Below are 19,683 nucleotides of genomic sequence, written 5' to 3'. Positions count from 1 at the left end.
CATCAGATGACAATGGAGAGAGAAAAAGAATGGGGAAGAAAAAGTCCATCTCCATTTTTTAAAAGAACAAAGAAACTCCCTCTGACTGGCAGAGACCACGTTCATGAGCAAGCTCCCACTGAAACTGAGGTGGGGGAGGGGTCCCAAGGCCTGACTGGGATCTAAGGCTGACGTGCCACTATCTAGAAGGAAATTCCACAGAGATCACCTTCGGGAGTCTTGCCTTTGGAACATGTGAGACACAGGCAGCAATCATGAATATAAGTCCTAGAGAGTCTGAGCTAAGAGCATCGGCTTATGCTTCCAAGCAAAGGACCCTTGTTCTGCCTGGGAAGATGCTCTAGCACCTTAACCTGGGCAACCAGTGATGAAAATCTGGGCATGAATCTCAAACTCTATGCAACCCAAATGTCTCATGTGTTTGTCCTGGTAAACTTGAACAACATTATTCTCTGGATAAAAGCAACAGAAATTTTGGAATATCAACCTGGTAAACAAGTAAATAAAATTCCCTTTATACCCCCAAATCTGAGAAAAACAATATAAATATTTTGCCATATCTCCACACAATATTATTTCTATACACATACCACATGTTCATGTTAATAAATGCTATCGTAGTTGACATCATATATGTGATGTTATGATGTTTTTACTGTGAAATTTGTGCCCTTAATACTGTACCTCACTGCCCTTCCTATAATGTGAGGGCCAGAAATGGCAGGCAATTCACGAATTAGTCAACAGGTAACTCCCTTCAAAAGGCTAATATTCAAGCCTACCTTCCAGACTCAGCCCTTAAGCCTCAGCTAGCTGCTTAGCCTTCCAAAACCTGTCACCCCAGGATCTTAGTGTGAGGCACAGACAGACCTTGGACACCTAAAGCTATATCTCTCTTCCACAAATACAGGAGGATGTGCTGGCCAACCTACTCTTTCCTCTTTGTCTCTTTATCTGAGCCTCCAGAAGTAGGTTCTCTGCCCTCCCCTGAGGCGTCTCCTGGAGCCCAGAGTCTGCACCTTCTCCCCTTCAGCACTGGCTTCTGCCCAAGGCCTTTCCATTACCGTTGCTCTTTCCTAGATGAGAGTTGGAGGATATGCTGTCTTTCCCTGTCCTGCTCCTGTCCTGCCCAGAGGCACAACCTGTACCCATCCCCTCTCGCTACAGAAGGAGGGGGAAGGTAATGGATTTGAGGCCAAATTAGGCTCCTTTATAGCCACCCGAAGTTTGGGTTTATGTTTCCCCAGCAGGAGGACAATGAAAGGGCATGAGATACAGGGGAATAAAAAGTAAAAATAAAAATTTCCCCTAAAGAAAGTCTCCTGCATTCAGCGCTATCCCCTTCAACCACTTCTGCCAACCTCAGACAAACACGAGTCCTCAGCCTGCACAGCAGGGAGGAGACCTGGGAGTGGAATCATCTGGTCCCAGGTGAGTTAGAAGATGGAGACTTACTTTATTATGCAGCTCTGTTAGAGGCCCCATCCAGGCAGGAGAAACAATGTGCGTGTGGCAGGAGGACAGTCACGTTTCTTCTCCATGACAGTTCCTTCTCCACAGCATCTCATCTGCCTCACTCCCAGGCCTGCAGGGGATATGGGGTCTGACCAACTAGTTCTCCTGACACTTAGATCTGCCTCAGATCCGAGCTCCCTCTAGCAACCTGAATCACCCTTAGAACACCGACCTGCACGCCTGGGTTTCATCCACTCCTCCTCCATATCCAACCCAAATCAGCCTCCTGACCCAATCCCATTTACCCTCTTTTAACAGCACTCCAAACTCTCTAGCCCTGGGCAGCTTTGGAAGCACCATTTTACCCTATGTGTAAAATACAAACGTTGAGCATACAAGCAACGTAGCCCAATGTCTTTACTTTGTGTACAAGAAACCAGACCGAATTAAAATGGCACCATGATGTAAAGGCAGAAGGAGATCCTAATCCATATGGTCTTGGTTAACAGGTCAGACATCATGTCCAACAGGTGAGAGAAGCAAGGAATGTGCTTTTGGGATCAGATATGGATTCTGAGTCACCACCCTCCATTAGTGCACCTCCTACCACACGCCCAGCTCAGAGCTTAATGCATTTAACATGGTCAAAAGGGGATTGATTGTGGGAAGGCCAGGATAACAACAACTAGCTTCTTCACAAGGACTCCTCCGAAAGGTTTCTCTGTGACCCCCTCTCCTGAGGCTTTTCCTAGGCTGAGTCTCAATCTCTAAGAAGGGAAGGCTTTGCCTTGAGGCCATTCCTTCAATCCCTGTCCCATCAGCTCAGCTCTTGCCATCTAGTCCCCAGCTCTAATGGTAACGCAGCACATTTAGGAGTGATGGGAAGTTCCAGCAAGCTACTGCCAAACAGCAGTTATCGACCATTTCCAGTCTGCAGTCACAGCAGATGCTTGTCACATGCCCTTCCTACTACAGGCTACACAGTCATGGACTGGTCGGTCACACTGGAGAAGGGGCACTGGAGCTTACACTGCCCCCAAGCTGCGACTTCTGTCTGTTCTCCCCTACCCAAGAAAACCCGTGTACAATGCCCATGGGAGTTTCACTTTGCCCTTAAGTTCACACAAAGTTGCTTTTAAAGTGCAGTGGGAAGAATGGAGTCTGGATGTCACCAAACATGACACTGTGGGGTTCATTATCTCTATTTTCCCAGGCCAAGAATGAATCAGGCTCTACCGTGTTCACCAGGGCTACCCAAACAAAAAGCTCTGTGGTAGGGCTGAGGTAAAGACATCAACACTTTGTTTTTCTAATTTTCCATAGTGCACAGACTTCCTAGCCAGAATAGATGTCAGAAACTTTAGCCAGTGGGAGCCATTCTTTGAGAAGGTCATCTGTCCAGAGAAGACAGTGTGTGAGGGCCTGCAGCTTAAGCTCTGGCATGAGATGAGGAAGAACTTAGCAGTGTGGGTGACTGCAGGAGTGGCCTGATAAAGGTTAACTGCCTCCAGGGTTTGGATTTGGATTATGTATTGGAGTGGGCAGGAAGATCAAGAACAGTTTCTTTGAGAACGGCCTTTGAAGATGGAGGATCAGGCTCAGAACAGACTGGGTTTTCTCAGATGAGTGAGTACTATGGAAATTAAGTGAGCTCTGATTCACTGAAGGAGGGTTAGATCTGTAGCTCTACAACCTAGAGTAAGCAAAGACTGAAACACTGCACAAAGGATTGTATACAGTCTTAAAAGGAACTTGACTGAAGTGTTATGGGGATGCTTTCCTTGTACCTCTTCCATCTCCAGACCTCCCTTCTCTTCAAGATTTTCTGGGAATTTCCAAGTGCCTTTCTAGATGCCAAAGTCTTAGGCACAAGTAATCTTCTGGAAGGCATAAAGGGGCTAGGTCAGGAGTATTAGAAAAGACTCTATTCCCATACCAAACCTGAATATTGAGTCAATTCTACCAAACTACCCCACCCTTTCCCTCACACCACCCTACCAAACACCCCCACGCCCACCTTTGCTTTCCTGGAGGCCTGACCCTGAGTTCTCCCATGTCTTCTTATATTGGGAAAAACAAAAATTCAACTCTTCAACTCTTCCCACAATGAGTGACTGAAAGAGAGCATCAAAGTCAGAGAATGACTGTTTGCAAAGGTGCACAACTCTGAAGTGCTATGATTATGGCATCTACAATTATTCCCTGTGCACTGCACCCTGCAAGGGCCTCACTTGGTGATGCTATTGCAACCTTTGTGTTGTCTCTCTGCCTGTAGTTTCAAGACCTTTCCTTCTTGATAGTGCCTTTTCTCTCTAATTAATAATATGCCTCTTCACACTGAAACCAGAGTGCAGTAAGAGTGAAGTTAATAATAGTTTCTTTGTCTCTGCTCACCTGGTAGCCAAAGGAAAAGACTTCTGGACCCCAAATTGAACTGTTATAACAAACAAAACATCCTACCCTATTCAAAGAGACCATGTAAGATTAAAAGTGGGCCTATATCAGACATGGAGAAACTTTTAATCATGTGGATTGCAGCTCAGACACAGGAGCATACCCCTCTCGGTTCCCTCATAGATCTTAGCCAAAACAAAAAGTTTGTTAGTGATATTGAAAGAAAACTCTAGACCCAGCCATATGGAATGTCCTGCCAGCTCTAGGTGGTTTAAATGATTCAAGCATAACGTGAGTGAGTGGTGAGTCTGCGAACGGTGAAGTAAAGAAAGCTAAAGAATTTTTGGAAATTTTAGGTAAGTTTAATTACAGAGGAAATTTACTTGCTAGGGCAAATATTCAGTATGGCTGAAACCTCCCTATTCTGAAAATGAATGCCTGAAAGGACTTTCATCCATATGGAGGACAAGTCCATACTAGGTTTCACGGTTTTTAAGGACAGGATAACAGTTTTGCTTGGGGGCAATGTGGCAGGCTACAAATTAAAACCCTGTGTGATCTGGCACAGTAAGAACCCCGGGACTTTTAAGTACACATCAGTAAGTATACACACACTGCCAGTGTACTACAGGAGCAATAAGAAGTCATGGATGACTCCGTTCCTCTTCCAAGATGCTATCTTGAACTGCTATGCAAGCAAAATGGAGAAGTACCGTTTGGAGAATAAAGCATCTTTCAAAATTGTACTTATTGTTGATGATGCTCCTGGAAATCTAGAGTTAACTTTTTGTCTGCTATTTTCTTGGGATAAGGAAGTGAAATGGAATGAAAAATGACTATAACAAAAGGGAGCGAATGGACTTTAGGAGTTTGCTTGTTTGTTTGTTTGTTTACTAATATTACTGGAAATATGACTTGCCTTTTATTTATTTTGTATTATGAGAAATGTTAAAGGTAGTAATTGATCATATTACCAACTTATCTAAGATCTCCAGTGGGATTAGAGAAGTTACTGAAATGGGATACCGTATTTGCAATATCTGTGATTTAGGAGGAGAAGACATATTGAAAACATCAGTGAGTAAAATGAAATGTCACCCAAAAAATTTTTTAAAAGAAATATACAGAATCAAATTGCACATGGAGAGACCATGTGCAATAGAAGGAAGAAAAAGGAGTGATCCCATCTGGAACATGGTGCTTTATGAAGGAGGAGAGGGGAAGGCAGAGAAACAGAGTGGGGGAGAGGGCGGGAGAGGAGAGAGGAATGAAGGAAAGGGAAGGGAAGATATTAGTGACCTTTTAATTTTGGAATGTCTGGGATCAGAAAGTACCGAAATGGACACCAGGTATTAATGAAGGAAATTGTGATCATTCAAGTCTTTGGGAATGAAACTTATTTTCAAACGAAACTATTTTTCCCTTATTTTCTTGTCAGCACAAGCTAATATGGTAAAGGATACTAACTAATAGGTGTGTTTATGCATATAGGTGGGAATGGGGTTTGAAGACAAATGTCAGTATTGACTTATTTTAAGAAAATATTACAATTTCATTTTAATTGAGTATACATGTTAAACTTTCCTTTCTGTGCTCTGTCATTGCAAAAGATTCTTGTCTGCATAGAAATTTGCACTTTTTTTTTTTAGTAATTGGGAGCCCCTGAAGACTTTTAATCAGAGGAGTGAATGAACACGTTGTTTTAGAAAAATTAACTATGGGAGCAGTAGAGAGGAAAGATTTAGGGTTAAGGGTACTAAAAAGATGGAAGACGGTTCAGGAAAAAGCCAGAATTGTAACAGTGACTGCAAGATAGATGCAGCAGAAGAGAAGACATTCTAAATGATTGATATACCTGGTTTTTAAAAAGTATGATATAAAAGATGATTGAAGAATGGCTGTGAGGTTCAAAGTTGGAGTAAAGGCATCTGAGGTACCTGCAGAACGTTACAAGAGATGTCATATGGGATAGAGCAAATTGCAAACAAGTGGTCAGGTGTATAACTTTACAGAAGTAAATTTGATATGACTTTGTATTTAATTTGATGCTGGAGAGAAGGAATCTGGGCACTGTCACACACTGCTGGTAAGTTTCATTTAATCATTTTTGACAGCAATCTGGCAATAAGCATCAAAATCCTTAAAAGAAGTAAACTCACTGTTCCAGCAATTACACTTCCAGGAATTTACACTAGGAAAACAATGGCGCATTCTTCCAGAGAGATAACTAATAAAAATTAACTTATCATATTTATAATAGCAAAATGATAGAAGGCCCCCAAATGTCTAGTAACAAGAAACCGATTAAATAAACTAAGATCCTTACATATTAGAACGTTTTGCTATTATTTAAAATAATGTTATAGAAAATAATTCACATATAAAGAATATTTACAATAAGAAAAAAAAAACAAGTTGGCAAACAGTATTCATATACCAAAAAAACCCCTGTAAAACCTTACGTCACTCCAACTATAAAAATTAACATGAAATGGCTCATAAATCAAAATGTAAGAGCTAAACTATAAAACTTCTAGAAGAAAAGAAAAAATATTGGTAATCTTGGATTAGGCAAGATTATTAAATAGGGTACAATAAGTACACAATATAAATTGAACTTCATGAAAAGTAAAACTTTATATTATACAAAAACACTGTTAGTAAAGGAAATGGCAAGCTACATACTTAGAGGAAATATTTCCAAAGGACTTTCGTCTAGAATATATAATGAATTCTTACAACTTAATAGTACAGAAAAATGAGGTCAGAAGCATGGTTGCATGAGAGTTCCCCCTGATCTCTCCCCTTGAAGTTAAAAGTTGAACTGCTGTAATTCCACAAAGATTCCCAGCTCAAAACACAAACACATCTGAGTGATCGGGCGCATTGAAACAACTGAAGGTGGGCGAATCAGAGCAAACAGGGAAGATAAGATAGGAAGGGAGAAGAACAGAGACTGGTGCCACAGATGCAGCCTGGAGCTCACTGTGGGTCTTAGAGGAATCAGGTTGCAGTGTGAACTCTGTAGCCCCAAGTATTTCTGACTGAGAGATCAGCATGTACTGCGGCTGAATCCAGTGACCACAACAGAGACGGAATACAGCTGCGTGACAGCAGCTGCCATTGCCAGGCAGAAAACAAAGCCATGGAGTCTGGCTGTCTCCCTTCACCCTCCCAGAGCTAGCATTGGGCCCCAGAAAAAGCGGTAGCAGTGAGTGTCAGATGACAGCAGAATATCCGCAGCCCCGAGAACTGAAGAGACAGTTTCTGAGCAGCAGATGCACACACGCTGCAGCTAATCCCAGTAAGGAGCAGAGATAGAGAGGTGAGGCAGCTGAAGTCTGGCAGTCGCAATTTCTGGGAGAAGAACAAGCCACAAAAACACAACAGGACTCTCCCAACCCACCCCGCTCCCACCCATGGGGGCTGATCTCTGTCGGGGCAACTGAGACACCTCCAGGCAGTGCAGCACTGTGTCTGGATGCAGGGGACAGCGCTGAGATTTCACGGGCTTGGAACACCATCGTCCACCACATGCCCCCACAGAGGTGGTGTCCTGAGATCTAGGCGACCTGATCATAGAGGAGATGCCCATCTCCCCAGGGAATACAAATCATTTTCCACTGCCCACAGAGACTGGATGGAGCAGGTAAGGGAAAATAAAACACTTGCACTCTAGCGCCATCTACTGGAAAACAAAAGAAAGACCTCTTCTTATCAACCTGCTAAAGAGGTATCACTGATCAGAATACAGAAATCACGAGGGTGAAACCAGAGAGAAAAGATGAATAACAGTTCATATATATTGCATTTTGGAAGATTAAAAGATATATCCATGTAGAAATTCAAGCATGCAGCTAAGATAGATGTTAGAAACTCAGGAAACAGGTAAAGATTTGAAATATAGATTTTGAAATTATCTCACCTAAAATGGATATTGGAACAACAAAACTATTAACCTCTATAGGGGGGGCAAAAAAAGGACCAATCTTTAAAGATTAGCAACAGTTGAGTGGCAGAAGAGGAGAGGTGGGATGGGAATCAGGGCAGGGGAGTCCCATAGAATTCAAAAAATGGGAGTTTCAAAGACAGTAGGTCGCCTTCTTTTTTTCACTCTAAACAATCTCCAGGAAGACCCATTCTCACCCATTACTTAAACTACCGTCCAACCATATGACATACCTTGCATCTAACCTCCACACTTGAATTTCCAGCTGCCTAATTTTAGCTCCACTTGATGTCTCAAGGGTACCTCAAATTCAATATACCCCAAATCTAACTTCCTCTCAAAACATGGTCTTCTCCCAGTATTCCCTATCTCAGAAAATGACACCGAGCTACAATAATTAGAAACCTATGACTAATCTATGGCTTGTCTTTCTCTTGCACGTCAACCCCAACCAATCCATGTTCAAGTCATTACAGGTTTTATCCATTAAATGTCTATCGATTCCCTTCTTGCTATCTCTGGCGACTACCATCCCAGCCATAGCCACCACCGTCTTCTGCCTGAATAATGCAACTGCCTCCCATTTGGACTTAACATATAATCTTGCCCTCTTCAAATCCATTCTGCTTAACGCAGGCTAAATGAAAGTTCAAATGCAAACCTGCGTATGTCACATAGCACATAGCACAATTCTCATGTGAATTTTCCTAGTTCTTAGGATAAAGATCAAATCTTTTGGTTTTACCTGCCTGCATGACCTACATGATTTGGCCCTCCAGTCTCATCTCTACCTTCTGTCTCTTTGCTGGTCTTCTTTCAACTTCTCGAATCTTCCAATCTTCCACCTCCACAGGCTTTTGCATATGCTTTACCCTCTGCCTAAAAACACCTTTCACTCCCATCTCTCCCCTCCACATTCTTCCCCCTACTTGTCCTTCAGTTCTTGGGTCAGTGACAGTGTCAAACCTCCCTATTATTAGATGTTCTCAATTGGACCATTTGCCTCTTCTTAGCACTAAACACAATTGTAATTTTACATTACTTGATGATTGTTTGATCAATGTCAATTTTTCCTATCAGATCGGAATCTTCAGAAGGGCAGGGTTTGTGTCTTTATTTATTAACAAACCACCAAGACAAGGCACAGTACCTAATATAGGTGTTCAATAAATATTTGCTGAATAAATTATCAAATCTCCTCAAAAAAATAAGTAAAAGAGAATGGGGACTGAGCAAAACAATGATTTGACTAAGAAGATCAGTGACCCTTGAGAGTACGGTTTGAATATATTGATGAGGGCAGAATCCAGAACTCAGGGATTTAAGGAACTGACCTATAACAGGAGAGATTAGACAACTAGGCTGACAGAAGGGGGCAGCAGTGTCAAGTGAGAGCGGTTTTCATTTTGTTTTTCTTTGTGCCATTGTTGCCGTTCCTCAGTTTGGAGAAAATATAAAGAGGGAAGAATTGAAAATGTTAGAGATAGGATTAGTCAGCTAAGAGAGGACTACAGTTGAAGGAGTTTGAAAATGTCAACAAAGGGGTGAAGTAAGCAGAGATATCATAAAGGAGTGATTAACATGCATGACAGTATAACCAGTGGAAAGTAATATCTGAATGCATAGATAAAGAGGCTGATGGGCTAGTAAGCCAGCTAGACTTAATTAAGGCAAGCATCTGGAAGAGGGCTGTATTACAACCAAAAGGTAAGGAAGCCATGTTAAACTACATCACTTAGATATAATCAGCAAAGTCCAATTATGGGAAACTCGATAGGACCAACAATATGGTACCTTCAATAAATAAATTACAAGGAAAAAAATGGAGGAGGAATTTATAGAATAAAAGAAACTTCAAAGCCATATCGACCAATCACAATGTGTGGACTTGATTGGATCCTGGTTCGAATAAACAAAGAAAAAAAATTGAGACGAGTAGAAAACTGAACACTGGATATTTGATGACATGAAGAAAATACATTAAATATTTTAGGTATGATAATTGTATTGTGGTTTTGCTTTTAAAATATCTTTTTCAAAGAAATCATACCGAAATATAGATTTCGGATGCCTGCTATTTGCTTCAAAATAATACAAGAGAAAGCAGGTAGGTAGTGAAACAGTAGCAACAAGATTGGTCATGAGTTAACAATTGTTGGAGCTGGGCATTGAGTTCATGGGGCTTCATAGGCTTCACTATATACATTTTTTATATGTTTGAAATTTTTCTTATAAAAATTTTTAAAGAAGCAATTTGTTTTGCAAGAATAGGATTTTTTCCATATACCACATTTTAGATGGTCTTGCTTCAGTTTTCTTCAGGTTCAGGGGATTTCAGGGGACACGAGGATTATTAAATCAGATCTAGGTTAAGTTAGAGGATGAAGTAATCCACCAAAACCAAGTACTGAGTTGAACACAAGATACCACTTGAAATATGACAGGAGGTAGCTCCTTCAAGGTGTTGCCAATTAAAGGTGTTCAAGGATCAAATTTTAACATAAAGCATAACAAGAAACGAATTGGGAAGTTGGTAAGAAATATGTGGAACGATCCAAGCAGTAGGTCAGAAAAATGACTGTTTACTCTCGTATCTAAGACAAACTGACTGGAGATTCAATGCCAGAGAAAAAGGCATGCAGTTATAAAATGACCAAACCTGAACATGGGGTATTTGTTCATGAGGAAAGAAAAAACTGTGTGCAGTAGTGTTAGGATATTGAGGATCTAAGGACAGAGTCATTCAAATCTTTACAACCTACTTCTGTCATCCTGTTTTTTTTTCTTTCCCCCAACAAACCCAACGTGCCTTAGAAGTAATGCCAAGGTTTTGAGACACAGGGAGAAGGATAAGAGGTAATATGAAGTATTTGGAGGAAAAAGATTAAACATTATTTTCTCCTCGTTAAATGCTGGATTTTAAAAACAGCATAAATTCGTCAACCAGCACCTCCCTATTTTGTGTGAGGACTTGGAGGACAAGTTGTTCAATGCAGCGACTAGGCTTATCGAGTCGTGGGGACCTCATCCCTTTTTCTTTTCTAGGTCCCATTCTTAACAATTGCCAAAGCACTAGACCGTTTTTTTTATCAGATACAGCTTCAAAACAAACAAACAAACAAAAACACCGTTTTTAAGAATAAGACTAAGTGAAGGGAGTAGACGGGCGCATTCCGCAGGAACACCGCCTGTGAGCGGTGGTTCTAGCAAGGAAGTCAGTTTGAAAGTAAGGTCGGTGGGACTGGAGACATAGCATTGGGTCAGATCAGGGAGCCTGTGAGCCTGAGAAAGTCCTCCCGCGCCTCCGAGCCTTCACACAGAACCCGCGTGTCGGACACGGGTCAAAGGGCTGATGTGCAGAGGCGGGAACTGGATCACGGCTCCGACCGCGCCGGGAACCCTCTGGACGCCACCGAGCCGCCCACAGTCGGAAAAGTTAAGAGACTGATTCGGTGAGGTGGACGGAACTCTAAGACAGCCCCTCCTTAAGCCCAGCTAACCAGGCCGTTAAAGGAAGCTTGAAAGCCCTCCCCTCCGCGTCGGGTGTGCCTAGCGACGCAGCAACGGTTCCAGTTCGCGCTCCAGCGCCGCGGGGATCAGATTTTTCCCAGCGGAAGCCCCAAATCCCGGGCTACCTCCCGCCCGAGGGGAGGGCCAAGAGAAAACATAAACCAATCAGGATGTAGACTTGGAAGGCGTACACCCTCAGGACCAATAGAAGGGAAGGGGCGGGGCCAATGACACCTATTGGTTCTCCGGGTTTTAAACCTCAGCGGCCTGGGGGTTAAGGCGGCCGCCGTGCTCGGGCGGGCAGTGCGCCTGCGCAAGCTGCGGGACGTCAACCGACACCTGCGGAGCTGCTGCGCTTGAAGCAGGGCTACGAGCGCACCTCGGTGTGACTGGTGAGTGGGGCGGGCTGGGAGAGGTGAAGAGGCTTCTCACTGCCATCCCGATGCTGGAGAGAGGTCGGGGCTGAGTACGTGGAATTGGTTTCGCTGTCCGGGTACCGATTCCCAGGCGCGCAGTCCTGAGCCCCGACGGCCCTATGGCCCGGATTCGGGGTTTCCTCAGGCCGCATAGAGGTAATGCGCCAACTGGAGCCCCCGAGGTCACAGGGACTGCGGCTTAACGCGGTGGACCGGTCAGGAGGGGCGGGTGCAGCGAGGGAGCCGGCCTCTCCGGAGGCCGCGATTGTCGCAGACAGACGACAGCCACATGCTGGCCAGGTGGTGCCCGACGCCGGTCTTTCTTCTAAAGGGACAAAAGCCTTAGTCTTTAGTCACACCTTTTGTGAACTTCTAGGTGTGAACTGTGCGAGAAACTCTTTCCCTGATAAATTAGGATAGCCTGTAAATTTGAAGAACCTTACTACAGTCCTACCCTAAATTGAAAATAAACTTTTTTCCAATTATAAAAATTACACAATCTCATTGTTTTTAGAAATAGATCCAAGCACTATTAAGTACATATAAAGAAGGAAGAAAATAGTCGAAATTCCATCAGCCACACATAACCATCAAAATAACACTGTTCACATTTGTGCTTACTGCAGATATATTCAATATGAATACATATTTACATGATTATACTTACAAAATGTATTTTTATAATTGTACATTTTGAATATAATAAAGCATATTATTTAAAAGCAGATTATGCCTTATCCAGTCAGTAATTTAGAAGCACATGTCTATGTCAAGCGTAGATATGCATTATCACTTTTAATGATGTGTGGTATTTGTTGCCATGACTGCACTGTATCATATTAACTAACCAGTCCCCTAATGATGGATATTTGTTTATCCAGTTCCATCATCATGATTGAATAACATGCCAGTGGTAATTGGTACTTAGACATTTTTGCATTCTTGTCCAATTTATCTCCTTCGAATAATTCCTGGCAGCAAGTGATGGCTTAGAAATAATTGTACGATTTAAATTCTGATTCAAAAATTGATATCCCGCATCCCACCCACATACACAGAGAGTGTAGGTTGCTTATTTCTCCACACACTGACCAGAACTGGGTATTGAAAAATCTTACCAATCTAAAAAAATGTTTTTTATTTGCATTAATGAGATTAAACATCTTTTTCTATGTTTGTTCTTTCCTTGGTAAATCATGTTTTCTTTATTCTGGTGGTGTGTGTACCTTTTAATAGCTTTGTAAGAAAAAATTGAATTAGCAATTTTGAATCTGTTACAAATATTTCCCCCATTTTGTTGAGTCTTTCGATATGATTCTTTTTAGGGTGGTTTTTTTTTTTATTTGTGTTGTATTATTGTGGTTCTTTAAGCTACCTTTTACCTCCACAGAGGTAGAGGGATTTGTTCTAATTCTGCAGTAGCCTCTCTGTAACAGAATCTAACTACTGACCCAGCCCTCTGCTTCCACCCTTGAAATCCTTTCACTTGAAACTAGCTAAACCTGGGACACCTGGACGCTTAAGATTCTGAAGAGAAGGTATTGTTGGGTATTTGGGTTAATATTGTGTTTACTTACAAAATATAATATATTCTAACCTCTATATGAAAGTTTCCTCCTAAGATAAAGGATTATCAGGTCTTTATATTAAAGAGAAAGAACTGACAGTTACCTGAGGACCTTACTAAAGTTTAGCTTTTATTATTTGCAAACACTTATACGTTCAAGAAAAAAGAGTGTGCTGTATTTAAATGTAAATAAAATAACATGTTAATCATTATAGTTCAGTACACAGAACAATCTCTTTGGGCTTTAGTGTTGGAACCCTTCCTGGCCCAGAGCCCTATTCCATCTCTGTCCTTCCTTTATTCTGTGTTCATCTTTTTAAGGTAGGTTTCTATTGCATGAACATTGAAATGAATAGTGTAATACTTTTTACGAAGCTCCATTTTATTTACATATCACATATTTATTATGTTACATATAGCTTTTTAAATGTGACATGTATACGTCTATATGTAAAATCTCATTTAAAGTTCACAGCCTATTGAAATAATTCCTTCCATTTTTCCAATGAAGAAAGTAAGATCTAAGCCCTACTTCACTTCTTACATTTATTTAGTCCCTACCCTGGGTAAGAGACTTTGGAATTGATGGAAACATTACCTCAGATAACTAATTTTGCAAAGTTACATTTTGGGATTTCTCACTTGCTTCATCTATGATGACCTGAATTTTATTCTACGATAACTACCAAAAATCATGTCATTAAACGCTTCTTCTAGATTTGATAGTATAATCTAGTTAAACTTGAAAGGATTTTACTTAAGACCTAAAACCCTGATCCTCTACCCTTTGGCTTCTATATACTCTCCCAAGCATGACTTTTTAGTTAGTGCTTTTTGTCCCATGTACCATTTCTTTAGAGTTGATTTTTTAAAATAAGGAGTCATTTCCTAAATCTGTTCTTTTCTAGGTTTTTCTTTAATTCAAAAACTAATGCCAGTGAAGGTACATTGCAATAAGGTAGGAAGTTGAACAAAATAAAATGCTTTAGTTTGTCCTTACATGTTTAAATGAGAATATTCTAATATGCTCAATGGCTATGCTAAAAATGAAAGAATCTTTTACATCAAAATTCAAAGAGAAAATAGTATTTTAAGAACCTCCAGGACATTTTGAAATGTTGGCAGATCAGGTCCCAAAAATCAATGACATAATTCAAAATCCAGAAGGCCTGGATGCTACGATTGGTTATTTAGAATAATTCTTATTTGGTATCACTATTTCCCCATCTCTAAAATGGGGATCTTTTCCGTTCCTCCTCTGCCAGAAAGTAAAAGCTATTCTGTCTTCTTACTCTTCAATACAAGATCACATTACTTTTCTTATACTATTTTACTTCCTAAACCTGGAACTCTTTTGGGAAAGTCTTGCATCTGTAGCCCACTCACTACTAAGTTTCTGTAGCACTTACATAGCATGTTTACAATTTATGTTAGTATTATTTCCAACTGTCCCATGTTAGTTGTGTTTTAGGTAGCAACTTGAGAATATAAACCCTATTTATATACCTGGAGTTTTCAACATAGATAGGAATAAACTGTTGTTTGGTAAATAAAACTTTGGATCACATAAACATGTAGTATATTGTAATTGTGGATAAGTGATACAGTCTGCAATGATGAAAGCTGTTATCACTTAGGCAGAAGGTCTGAGTTCATTTACTTGATGTTTATTAATTGCTATAAAGGATAATGTATTATTTAAGAGAATAATATGTTTTGAATAAATATTGGTGTTTGTATTTTGAGTTACTTATCAACTTTGAGAATAAACAGTCCCATGTCATTTTCCTGTCCCAGTGTCTCACATGTGCTTTAAATCTGAAACCTGGGAGTTATCCTGAAAACCTCACATTCATTCACCTATAAAGTCCGTTGCTTCTCCTTTCTTAATCCCAAATTCATCCACTTCTCTCTGTTCCCCTTACTACAAATCTAGTCTAGGCCATCATGAATTTCCCTGATTACTCCAACAGCCTCCTAATTGGTCTGTCTTGCCCTCTTCCAATCCACACTATATCTAGGGAAATATTTTTACTACAATTTTTTTTCCAGTGGTGCCACAAGATAAAATCTAAGCTTTTGTAGGAAAGTGTGCAAGACTCTATAGACTTGACCCTTGCTTACCCTTCTAAACTATGCTGTTACTCTCAAGCCATAATACAGTAGTTACCTAAATGCAGATGCAGTAATCTTTAATCTTTATACAAACTGCATCTCTGCCTTAGACACACTAAAGCTCTACTTCTCATTCCCACTTCAGCTGGCTCTCCCTTGTACTACAAGATTTAGCTTGGGTACCTATTTATAAGAGCTTTCCTTAAACCTCTGGGCCAGGGGTTGGTAAACTACATGGCTTATTTTTATATGGCCCATGAGTTAATGTTTTTTAGATATGTAAAAGGTTGTAAAAAAATATATATATGTGTGTGTGTGTGTGTGTGTGTGTGTGTGTGTGTATCTATATATATATATAGCAGAGACCATTTGTTGCTCATACAGCATGAGATATATAACCTTTGTAAGAGATGCTGTGCCTTATTCAGTTAGGTCACTGTCAGGCAGTGTTGTGCCCGGCACTAAAACAACTTATCAAATGTTTAACTGACTAAATTTCATATATATATATTTTTTAATGTCTTAGAAATAAGACACTTAGGCCAAGCTTTTTAGGCAAATCCAGATAAGTAATAACTTAATAAGTAATAACAACTAATTTGCTTTTAAAAAGAACAGTACAACAAATCAGACACTTGCAAGATCAAGCTTTAATGAATTTAAACACAAGGCACAGGTTTCTGGGTATACGTAGATACATCCCCATTTTACATTTACCTTTGTTTCTATCTCTCATTCCTTTGGGACAGAAATGAGAGAATGTTTGATCTCTTGTTCAAGCAAGAACTTCCTTAATAGGGCCTATGATCTTTTTAGTTTTCTGTTTTTTTAAAAGCTGATCATCTAGATTCTGAGACTTCTTGCAGTAAAGATTTCCTTTCCTATCTGCCATTAGCAAGCTGTTGCCTCCTAGATTTTGGTGAGTTTTCTGTACTTAAATGATCCTATTAATCTCTGTATCAACACAGACTCTCTTTGTTGGTTTCTCCAAAATAGTTCCTTCTTCTACTAGTGTGTCATTACAGTCCCTTTTGGCTTCTGTTTCTTCCTTGCAGAATAAACGTGGGTGCTCAATGCGTCCCCTACGTACAAAATGCTTGATCCGGGATTCTAATCCTTGGCATTTAGGACGATGCATTAGGGGCTTATATGTGCGCATTTTCACTCCTTCTACGAAGGCACTGGTCTGCTTTATGACAGAAGGCTTAACATTTCTCCATTCTATCACTCCGTCCGTCTTTGGTCCTATAATATATACAATCAAACATTACATGGGTACTTTACTACAAAAGAATCAAACTTTATATAAATCTACCTCCCCCATTACCCTGTATAACTTTGGTTCTGGTAAATAAATTTATCCATGGATTTCCGTCATACCTGTCCCACAGGGTACTGCAACAGAGTCGAGTCCTTGCAGCATGCTATACAACATGTGAGTCTTAACAGCTTGATTAGCCCATTGTTGTTGAAGGTGGGTAACATTGAACTCATGAACTTCCCGGTCATAGATCCACTTGATATTTTCAAACTTACAGTCATACAAGACCAGAGGAAATTCTACAGCCATACTAGAAAGAGAGATGAAACAGTGTGTGAGATTATAGAGCAGCCATCCAACAAATTCTTTAAAAAGAGTTGAGTTAAAAGAAGGGGAAAAACTTTATGTCAATATTGAGTAAGAGCTAAGAAAATACAACACCATCCCTAATCTTGCACAACATTATAACTGAAAAAAGAAAATGACAACAAACTCTAGATCAACTGGCTAGGCTTGGTCTATATTAGGGTAAATTTCAATGATAACAAGGAGAGTTGACCTGGCTCCAGCCACCATATTGCTATGAAATTAAAACAGCTGGTAGTGTTTTTCCCAAACTTGTCAATTCTGTATACTATGAAGTAAAAACTCAGATTTCACTGCTTAGGCGTGAATTATTGGTCTATCTGACCTCAGCCTGCTCTCAAAAGAAAAGTTGACTATTATTCCATTTCAGAAACTGAAAGATAGGAAAAACTCCTAAGTACAGTAGTATGCCTCCTCCATAATTCAAAGCAAACAAAATTTAATATAAATAGTTTGAATGCCCAGTGTCTAACTTTAGCAGAACCTAACCATACCTCTTAACATAAATTCAAGGGGATAAAAATGTAGACATGAATGTGCTTTTATTTAAGGGGCCTGGTCCAAACACCTATTTCTTGCTCCTGGGATAGAAGTGTGAGAAGAAAATTCAAAGATACCATTCCCTCCTATATGTTCATCACATTCTACAGGTTAGATTAAAAGCTTCAGAAAGACAGAACCAGTTACTTAGTTATTCAGACAATTGTGGACAGAGAAAGATATGCTAGAATATATTTTAACATAATCTAAGGGCAATAGCCGTTTTGTTATTTTGGCTTTTGTTTTTAATTTACCTGTATTGAGGTTTCTGGGGATTTTTCTCTACATTTAGCAGCTCATCGATAATCTCTGGCTTCTCCATTCCTTGGCCAATAAGAAAAAGGATAGCCATCATACAACGGACCTGATGATAAAGGAACGCCTGGCCAGTCACTTCAAACTGACATATCTGGAAAGGTTCTTGCCATCTCTCTTCAGCCAGGCCCTGGCCCACTAGCTGTACTTGAGCAGAAAGAATAGTCCTGTGAAAATTAATCACTCCGTTGGCTACGTCCATTTTACATAAGTTCCTAAAATCGTGCGTGCCAACATACTTCTGAGCTGCACAGTTCATGGTTACAATATCTAAATCAGCACGAGGGAAGAAATAGCGGTAAGTCCGATCAAGACAGCTGAACCGAGCACTGAAGCTAGGTTCTACAGAGGCCCAGGCCAGTACACGGATGTCTGGAGGGAGCACCCGATTGAGAATGTGGGTATAACGGATTTCTTTAGCGGCATCGTTGACTTCATCTGTCAAGTTAAAATCCTCTGAATCCCTGCCCTTCAGAAAGTGAGAACGAAGGTCAAGAGAAATCACCTGTGGAATTAGAGAAAGACTGTTTTAGAGATACAAATTATCTGAAGCCTCAGTATGCACACCTAGAATACATTGGAATAGCTTGATTTGAAAACAGTAGAGTGGCCCTTACCTGTCCAAAGGCGCTAACTCCTTTGTCTGTCCGCCCACACCGGTGATAGTTGGATGTCTGTCTGCTTTCTATTAGTCGAGTCTTGGTTAGAGCCTCAAACAGTTTCTCTTCAATTGTATTGTTTGTGTTTTCTTGACTGGCAAAGCCCTGGTATCCCCAGCCCAGATAGGCTATCTTTAGGGCTACATGTCTTCGACCATGAGCACTGAAATCAAATGCACGCTTAGCTTTTCCAACTCCTGAAGAATTCTCTCTAACGTTTGAGTCCTTGGTGTTGGCCTGTTTGCTTTTAAGTCTTTGTACCTCCTGTTCCAGTTCTTGTACTCTTTTTAGGAGTTTCTCAGTCTGGATTCTGTCTATGTCATTTTCAGCCATGATAAGACAATGCCAGGAATAAATGAATCATATGGGTCCACACTACCTAAAAAGAGAGTAAAAGGACACAACATTTTCAGTGCTGATTCCTTTGGCCACGTCAGTATCTTTCCATTATGTTCAAATACTATCTAAGATTTAATGTAATGCCTAAAGGATAGGCTTTTGCTTCTGCCAGGGATATAAGCATTAGCTTAATTATTATGGGTTTCTCATCCTCAGATATTATTCTTTTCCATCTTGAGTGGCTAATTCACAGGGGAAAAGAGAAGTAGCATCAAAAAATACTCAGCTAGTATCATTAAGGTTTAAGTAGTCGGAATTTAGGGGAAATGACTGTAGATTTCATATCTCTATTCTTCATTAGCTGAGATGATTAAGGACTGGTATTATTATTTTTTCCCTAAAAACATTTCCTTTTGACTTCCTATTATGTTTGTCTAATCTGTCTAGTCATAAGACTTGTTTATATGGAATGTATATATCTACTGTGAATTTCTATTGCTTTCCAGTATTTCAGATAAAATTAGTGGCTTCTGTGTTCTATCATCTAATACTCAGTTCTGTCTTAAAGGTGGTACAACAGAAGCTAGCCTGACTGAAGAAATTTGTCAGTGATCGTACTTTGTGTTGGAATTGGAACCTGGAGTCACGATTTTCCCACTTTAACCAGTTTTGATGGCAGAAAGACGGTAATTAAGCATCATGATGTTACTAATCTGTGAAAAGGAGATAATCAGAGTACCTATCCCACAGTTGTGAGAATTACATGAATTAATATAAAGCACATAGAACAATGCTAG

The 19,683-nt window shown here is 40.3% G+C and overlaps 2 protein-coding genes across 19 annotated transcripts in view; one reads left to right on the top strand and one right to left on the bottom strand.

The window, feature by feature from the left end:
- Positions 1 to 11,581: 11,581 nt before the first annotated feature.
- HYLS1 (HYLS1, centriolar and ciliogenesis associated) overlaps positions 11,582 to 19,683 on the top strand; it is an 11,739-nt gene continuing 3,637 nt past the window's right edge. For 2 of the 11 annotated variants that reach the window (XR_002782057.1, XM_023534688.1), the window contains exons 1-3: positions 11,582 to 11,700; positions 13,115 to 13,262; positions 14,200 to 14,249. Coding sequence is in view for 6 of the 11 variants with exons in the window: in XM_011367116.2 (XP_011365418.1) it covers positions 19,559 to 19,572 (14 nt within the window). In the remaining 5 variants the exon portion in view is untranslated. Of the gene's footprint in view, positions 11,701 to 13,114; positions 13,263 to 14,199; positions 14,250 to 18,852; positions 18,980 to 19,454; positions 19,573 to 19,683 lie in introns of those variants that run through there. The other 9 variants (XM_011367116.2, XM_011367119.2, XM_023534691.1 and 6 more) reach the window with 9 other exon arrangements.
- The window catches only part of PUS3 (pseudouridylate synthase 3), a 9,338-nt gene continuing 5,691 nt past the window's right edge, over positions 16,037 to 19,683 (bottom strand). For 6 of the 8 annotated variants that reach the window (XM_023534685.1, XM_023534687.1, XM_023534686.1 and 3 more), the window contains 4 exons: positions 18,506 to 18,926; positions 17,828 to 18,393; positions 16,787 to 16,977; positions 16,042 to 16,651 (listed from right to left, as the gene is read on the bottom strand). In XM_023534685.1, the coding sequence (XP_023390453.1) occupies positions 16,341 to 16,651; positions 16,787 to 16,977; positions 17,828 to 18,393; positions 18,506 to 18,880 (1,443 nt within the window). In that variant the 5' untranslated portion in view covers positions 18,881 to 18,926 and the 3' untranslated portion in view covers positions 16,042 to 16,340. Of the gene's footprint in view, positions 16,652 to 16,786; positions 16,978 to 17,827; positions 18,394 to 18,505; positions 18,927 to 19,683 lie in introns of all 8 variants that reach the window. The other 2 variants (XM_011367107.2, XM_011367111.2) reach the window with 2 other exon arrangements.

This window comes from Pteropus vampyrus, unplaced genomic scaffold (assembly GCF_000151845.1).
Source record: "Pteropus vampyrus isolate Shadow unplaced genomic scaffold, Pvam_2.0 Scaffold130, whole genome shotgun sequence".
NCBI lineage: Eukaryota > Metazoa > Chordata > Mammalia > Chiroptera > Pteropodidae > Pteropus > Pteropus vampyrus.
This window is presented reverse-complemented; position numbering and strand designations above follow the sequence as displayed.